Below are 7,500 nucleotides of genomic sequence, written 5' to 3'. Positions count from 1 at the left end.
TAATGTCTAATAATCTTGTTTAATCCCGCCCCTTTCACAGCGCCGCACCACAGAATATCACACACACAAACTCTAGTGTGAGCGCAGCTTAATTCTGTTTCTCTGCTCCTATTGGTTTCTGGTCTCCCTAAACTCCGCCTTCCAGAAGGCCTGCTCCTCTCTGACTGGTCAGACTGACAGACTCTGCTCTGATTGGCCAGATGCACCTACTCTGCTTGGGATTGGTCTACTGTTGCCTGAGTGTGTTGAAGAGCTCATCGGCATATCTGAACGTCAGCGCTAATATACTGACGCAAGCGTGATGATGGCGGAGGGTGATACTGTCCTGCGCTACGCTAATGCTGATTATCAGACATCGGCTGGGTCAGTTGGTGTTTCTGTGTGGAGTTTGCATGTTCTCCCCGTGTTGGTGTGGGTTTCCTCCCGGTGCTCCGGTTTCCCTCACAGTCCAAACACATGCGCTATAGGGGAACTGATCAACATGTGAATGAGTGTGTATGGATGGTTCCCAGTGATGGGTTGCAGCTGGAAGGGCATCCGCTGTGTAAAACAAATGCTGGATAGGTTGGCGGTTCATTCCGCTGTGGTGACCCTGATTAATAAAGGGACTAAGGCGAAAAGAAAATGAATGAATGAATGGTGATGCTCATGCGGTGTGCAGCGGATAACAGCACATCAACAGCTGACCCACAACTGCAGCCTGAGCTGCACCACAGACGGGTCACGCTTCACCTGCTGCTGCTGACAGGGCTAGAACACTTGTGCAGGACAAAATCCAGTCCGACTCTCTCACACACACACACCGTGAGTGTTCAGCACGCTCTCCTCCATCTCGGAGTACGGTGAGTACAGCGGCCCGCTGGGAAACGGACCCACATCTCTGACAGGAGGAGAAGGAGACGGGTCTGTGGAGCAAAGTAGAGGGTTAGCGTGCGCAGACACACACACACACACACACACACAGGCACACACAGGGCTGCAGTACAGTACCGTGCAGCAGCTGGCGCCGGTACAGTGGGCTGGCAGGGATGGTGGGCGACGGACGCGGCTCGCTGCACTGCTCCAGCTGTTTCTGCATGTGTGTGCGCAGAGCAGAGTTCTCCAGCTGAGCCCTTAGAGCCCGAACCTCCAGCAGCAGCTCAGACCAGTCCCCCGATGGGCCCTGCAGCTCACACACCAGCCCTGAAGCACACACACACACACACACACACACGGAGAGAGTAATGCATCAATGTGACATGTGTTTAATGAGCTTGTTCTCTGTGTGTGTGTTTATATGAGCAATATCACACGAGTAGCAGTGCTATATTGCTGTATATCAGCACTGGTGGGGGGCGTGCGTTAGCGGGTTTTGGGCGGCCGCTTTGATCGAGTACTGTACCAAAGTTGGCAACCCGGGGGTGTTTAGTTTGCAGACTGTACCAAAGAGGGGGGTGGGTGAACTAACGGGAGTTTTAAGGAAGAAATAAAATCGGGATGTTTGCGGGAGGCTGGTCTGAAATACGGGATACTCCCATGAAGAACAGAGGTGTTGGCAGGTGTGCTTACCACTTTAATAATGATTTGATCCACTGTTGTTAGAAATCAGACTGTTATATCTTCTAAGTGTAAGGGCTTATTATGCGGTTCTGTCGCCATCTTGTGGACAGAAAACGTCAACTGTCGCCGTTGAGCTCTCTCAGAAATCGTAAATATTTTAAAGTAGGCACTATTCTTGCAAATAAACTGCATAGTTGCAATCTAAACAACGACATTCTCCACTAAACAAGCCTCAAAGTACATTTTGTTGTGTAACAGCAGGAATATTTGTCAAACTGCAGTGTCTGATGTTGCTGGCTGTGTGTGGGCGGAGTAATACACAAAGAGTAAAGAGGCGGTACGCATGCTGATATTACTTAAATATATCACGGCTATCAGCCAATCAGATTCAAGATCCAGACAGAACTGTTGTATGAATATATAAATATATATTTACATTTACATTTACATTTAGTCATTTAGCAGACGCTTTTATCCAAAGCGACTTACAAATGAGGACAAGGAAGCAATTAACACAACTAAGAGCAACAATGAATAAGTACTAAAGGCAAGTTTCAGGTCTGTAAAGTCTAAGAAGGGAAGTGTTAGTAGTTTTTTTTTTTTTTTTTTTTTTTTTTTGTACAATTAGTGTGATATTCAAAGAGGCAATTGCAGCTTAGGAAGTGAAGTGGAGACTAAATAGTTGAGTTTTTAGTCGTTTCTTGAAAATAGCGAGTGACTCTGCTGTTCTGATGCAGTTAGGGAGTTCATTCCACCAACTGGGCAGATTGAGCGTGAGCGTTCGCGAAAGTGATTTTTTCCCTCTTTGGGATGGAACCACGAGGCGACGTTCATTCACAGAACGCAAGTTTCTGGAGGGCACATAGATCTGCAGAAGTGAGTGCAGATAAGAAGGAGCAAAGCCAGAAGTCACTTTGTAGGCAAACATCAGAGCTTTGAATTTGATGCGAGCAGCAACTGGCAGCCAGTGCAAACGGACTAGCAGCGGAGTGACATGTGCTCGTTTAGGTTCATTGAAGACAACTCGTGCTGCTGCGTTCTGGAGCAGTTGAAGAGGCTTGATAGAGTTAGCTGGAAGCCCAGCTAGTAGAGAGTTGCAGTAATCCAGTTTGGAGAGAACAAGAGCTTGAACAAGGAGTTGAGCTGCATGTTCAGATAAGAAGGGTCGGATCTTTCTGATGTTATAGAGTGCAAATCTGCACGATCGAGCAGTTCTAGAAATGTGGTCAGAGAAGTTTAGTTGGTCATCAATCGTTACTCCAAGGCTTTTCACCATTTTGGATGCAGTAATGGTTGCCCCATCCATCTGGATTGAAAAGTTATGGTGTAGAGTCGGGTTGGCAGAAACTACAAGCATTTCCGTTTTTGCGAGGTTCAGCTGAAGGTGATGATCTTTCATCCAGTGTGAAATATCCAACAGGCAGGCTGAGATACGAGCTGGAACCGAGGGATCATCAGGATGAAAAGAGAGGTATAGCTGGGTGTCATCAGCATAGCAGTGGTAGGAGAATCCATGTCTCTGGATGACTGGTCCTAGAGATGATGTGTAGATGGAGAAGAGAAGTGGCCCAAGAACAGAGCCTTGAGGTACCCCAGTGTTTAGATGCTGTAGGTTGGACACCTCTCCCCTCCAAGACACCCTGAATGACCTGTCAGAGAGGTAAGATCTGAACCATTGTATAACAGTGCCCGCAACGCCCAGTGACTCAAGCGTAGATAGCAGGATCTGGTGGTTGACAGTGTCAAAAGCAGCTGACAAGTCCAGCAAAATGAGGACTGATGATTTAGAGTCTGCTTTAGCCAGTCTGAGATCCTCCACGACCGAGAGCAGGGCAGTCTCAGTTGAGTGGCCTTTCTTAAAGCCGGATTGCTTGTTGTCCATGAGATTGTTTTGAGTAAGAAAGTCCAGGACTTGATTGAACACTACTTTCTCCAGAATCTTGGCCATGAATGGAAGCAGGGATACTGGTCTGTAGTTTTCAAGTAGCGTATGGTCCAGGTTGGGTTTCTTTAGCAGTGGGGTTACCCTAGCCTGCTTAAATGTAGTGGGGAATAAACCAGAGTCAAGAGATGTGTTAATTATGTGAGTCAGTGTTGGTATGACTGCAGGAGAGATGGCTTGCAAGAGATGAGAGGGAATGGGATCGAGTGGACAGGTGGTTGCATGGCTAGATAGCACAAGTTTGGACACCTCAGACTCAGAGAGCTGAGAAAAAGAGGTGAGTGTGTGTGGTGTTGGTGTTGTATCTTGCGTGTTTGTTGTAGGTGCAGCAAATTGAGCACTGATTTTTGCAGTTTTGGTGCAGAAGAATGTAGCAAAGTCATCAGTAGTAAGTGTGGAGGATGCGGGTGGAGGAGGAGGATAGAGGAGGGAGGAAAATGTTTTAAAAAGTAGGCGAGGATTAGTGGCATTGTTGATTTTCAGACGGTAATACGTCTGCTTTGCAGAAGTAACCTCAGCTGAGAAAGAGGACAGAAGAGTTTGGTATGTTAAGAGATGTGCAGGATTTTTAGTTTTCCGCCAATATATGTGTGTGTGTGTGTGTGTGTGTTTTCCAGCTGTTGTGGATCTGACCTGCAGCGCTGCTTGTCCTGACGCCACACACTCGCTCGTACAGCTGCAGTTCACTCTGTAGGGAGCGCAGCAGTGACCGGCTCTCTGCTAACTGCTGCTGGAGGGAGGAGACCTTGTGCTGCAGCCTACACACACACACACACACACACACACACAGATATGAGAGCCGGAGTCCACTCAAACAGCTGCTTGTGTGTGTGTGTGTGTGTGTGTGTGTGTGTGTGACCTGCTGTTGTGCTCCTGGTTGTTGTGTCTGTCCTGCCGCAGTTGTTGTATTTGTTGGCTCTGCTCAGAGTTGTGCGTCTGCAGCCTCCTCAGCTCCTCCTTCCATTGCTCCGCCTCTAGCTCCGCCTGCTGCAGACGGACACGCCCAGAAAGCACCGCCTCCCGAAGCTGCTCCGCCTCCTCACAGCTGTCTGCAGCGCACAAACAGCAGAACACACTTACTACAGACTACTAACCAACAGGATCCAACACACATAGACCAAACACACACACACACACCAAACACCCACACTCCAAACAAACACACACACACACACCAAACACCCACACTCCAAACACACACACACCAAACACCCACACTCCAAACAAACACACACACACACACCAAACACCCACACTCCAAACACACACACACCAAACACCCACACTCCAAACACACACCAAACAGCGTGCGTGCGTGCGTGAGCGTGTGTGTGTGTGTGTGTGTGTGTGTACCTCTGCTGGCTCGTAGTCTGGCCTGCAGCTCCAGCTGTTCCTCCTTCAGTGTTCTGACTTCAGTGCTCAGGCGACTCACAGCATCAGGACTCTGGATAAAGATGTTGGTTGGAGCCACTGTCATACACACACAGACACACACACACACACACACACACACACACACACACACACACACACACACACACACAACAGTGAGAATGAGTGTCATTGTTTTGAAATATAAAGCCTCTCACACACACACACACACACACACACACCCGTGTCTCTGGCCGCAGGGGTTAGCCGCGCCTCCAGCTGCTGTCTCAGCCTCTCATTGGTCCTGATGGAATCCTCCAGCCGTTGCCGTAGAGACCGAATCTCTCTCAGGTGCTCCTCGATCACATCAACACCTGTCGACATCACACATCATCACCTGACAGTGCCGGCCCTCCCTACAAGTCAACTAAGCAGCTGCTTAGGGCCCCGCTGCCACTAGGGGGCCCCACAACCTGCTGGTGGTGTGAGCCGTTTCCTTGCTGGAATGGTTGTTCTCTGTATTAAACACTGATCGTCACTGGCAGAGCTGCAGCGCTGAAACATTTAACATTTTCACTGAAAGAAAATAATGTTCCTCATTTTACTAAAGTTTTCGTGTGAAGGTCATGTGATCAACAGGAAGCTCGCAGTCACAGCGTCTCATTTCTCATATGTGTTCTCACGATTCCAGCAAAGAGCATCACTATGAACCGACCGGGACCACAAGAACACGAATCCGTGTGCGCGGACACAGCCTTTGCTTCATTATCGTACATTATACAGTTTATAAAGGATTTATTTTGGATATTGCACCGTGAAAATGAAACCAATCTAACACTATGTGAAGGTTATTTATACACTAATGTGGAGAGGATCACGTGCTTATGATTGAACACAGCCGGTCCTGCATTCGCCAATTCACGATTCACCAATCAGACGAGTCCTAGACCACTATAAACACCCTCAGCTCCATATCACAGCCATCTTGGTTTTGAAGAGTCCCCCCTTCCTCCCCTACTCCTCCTCCTTTACTAGATGGGTGGCACGGTGGCCCAGTGGTTAGCACTGTTGCCTCACAGCAAGAACGTCACTGGTTCTAGTCCTTACCAAGCCAGCCGACGTTTCTGTGTGGAGTTTACACGTTCTCCCTGTGCTCACGTGTGTTTCCCCCGGGTTCCCCGGTTTCCTCCCACCGTCCAGAAACATGCAGCTGAAGTTCATTGACTAATCCACATCAGCACATAGACATGCTGCTAGTCAGTAGTTATCTGTTAAGAGCGATCACTATCTGTTCATCAGCTACTATAGCAGGGGAGTTCTCCACATCTACCACAGCTCAAACTCCCCTCTCGCCTTGCAAACCGGAGGGAGCCTTGGGTTTGAGGATCTTCTGAGCTCAGGGCTCTCTCCCGGGACAGCATGCCGAACACGCTTTATCATCACTCATCAGCTGAGGGTGAACTTGACTGTAACAGTGATGGACGGGGAGTGAGGATCCTTATGCAGGTCTTTATTGATAGGATGGTCGAACCAGCAGTGGTCAAAACAGGAACAAACAGATGTGCATGGGCAATGCAGAGGCGGAGAGGTATTAGCAGGCATGATCAAAACAAAACAAGGCAAGATCTAACACAGAAACCCGAACTAGGGAAACCACGAGCTAATGCTCACTACACAGCTAACAAGACTCCGCAGCAGTGTGTGTGTGTGTGTGTGTGTGTGTTGATGGCTGGTGCATGACTGGGTGTTGTAGTCCATAACATGGTGGGTTAGTAGTTCATGTGAGTGTGTTTAGCGGCGATCTCTGGTTGTAGATCGCTGGTGATGGTGACAGGTGTTCTTCAGCTGTAGAAATACTGAGGGGGAAAAGACGAGGAGGAGAGACGAGCATATGTTCAGCTAATGATGATGTCAAAGCAGTGTCGTAGCGGACGGGCCAGCAGGGCACGCACCGCGGGGGGCCCCGCGTGATTAGGGGGCTCCACGTCATCGCGATTTTCAATAATTGTAAATCTGTCAACCGAAATAATCAAACTCTTGGGAACAGCTGTGGTCGGAACCAAAGTTCACAGGTCTGTGTTCTCTGAACTCCTCTCATGCGGTGGACTACTTCATTCTGATCGCTGAACCGCGTCACAGCTCATACCATAAAGTTGACTTGATTTCAACTCTCCTCGACGCACACACAGGAGAAGACGCGCCGCGCTGTTCCTCGCCGCCGGGTTCTCGTTAAAAATGAATGCCCCCTTTCCCACTCCTCAGTTTGTGAGGGCTTCCCCGCGTTGTCGCTCCACCCCGCCGCCCCGTCAGTGATCCCTGCAGGGGGGCCTCCGCATTTTGCGCTACGCCACTGTGTTAAAGACATATTCTAGCTGCACATTTAATGAAAACAGGAACTCCAGATTAATAATGGTCGTCTGCTTATGACACATGTATTCTTCCTGCTTTACAGACACGGTTTTTAACCTAAAACACATGAAACTGAACTGCAGTGCTGAAGCGTCTGTCACGGACATGTCCTGCTAATATTGTCTCCTGAGGCGTGTTTAACAGGGATGAGGACTGAAGGGGATAATAGAGTTTGTGTTTGTGTTTCTACATCAGCACAGTATCTGCTGCTTCTCTTTTCTCAGTGTTTTATCTAAATG

The 7,500-nt window shown here is 48.7% G+C and overlaps 1 protein-coding gene across 50 annotated transcripts in view; it reads right to left on the bottom strand.

Annotated features, from left to right (window-relative positions):
* wu:fj49a02 overlaps nt 1-7,500 on the bottom strand; it is a 51,508-nt gene that overhangs the window by 5,883 nt on the left and 38,125 nt on the right. For 33 of the 50 annotated variants that reach the window (XM_073932658.1, XM_073932664.1, XM_073932640.1 and 30 more), the window contains 6 exons: nt 5,095-5,226; nt 4,835-4,951; nt 4,341-4,530; nt 4,115-4,239; nt 991-1,182; nt 804-905 (listed from right to left, as the gene is read on the bottom strand). In XM_073932658.1, coding sequence (XP_073788759.1) covers nt 804-905; nt 991-1,182; nt 4,115-4,239; nt 4,341-4,530; nt 4,835-4,951; nt 5,095-5,226 — 858 coding nt within the window. The remainder of the gene's footprint in view (nt 1-803; nt 906-990; nt 1,183-4,114; nt 4,240-4,340; nt 4,531-4,834; nt 4,952-5,094; nt 5,227-7,500) is intronic. The other 17 variants (XM_073932717.1, XM_073932778.1, XM_073932678.1 and 14 more) reach the window with 1 other exon arrangement.

Source organism: Danio rerio, chromosome 2 (genome assembly GCF_049306965.1).
Source record: "Danio rerio strain Tuebingen ecotype United States chromosome 2, GRCz12tu, whole genome shotgun sequence".
In the NCBI taxonomy this organism is placed as follows: domain Eukaryota; kingdom Metazoa; phylum Chordata; class Actinopteri; order Cypriniformes; family Danionidae; genus Danio; species Danio rerio.
This window is presented reverse-complemented; position numbering and strand designations above follow the sequence as displayed.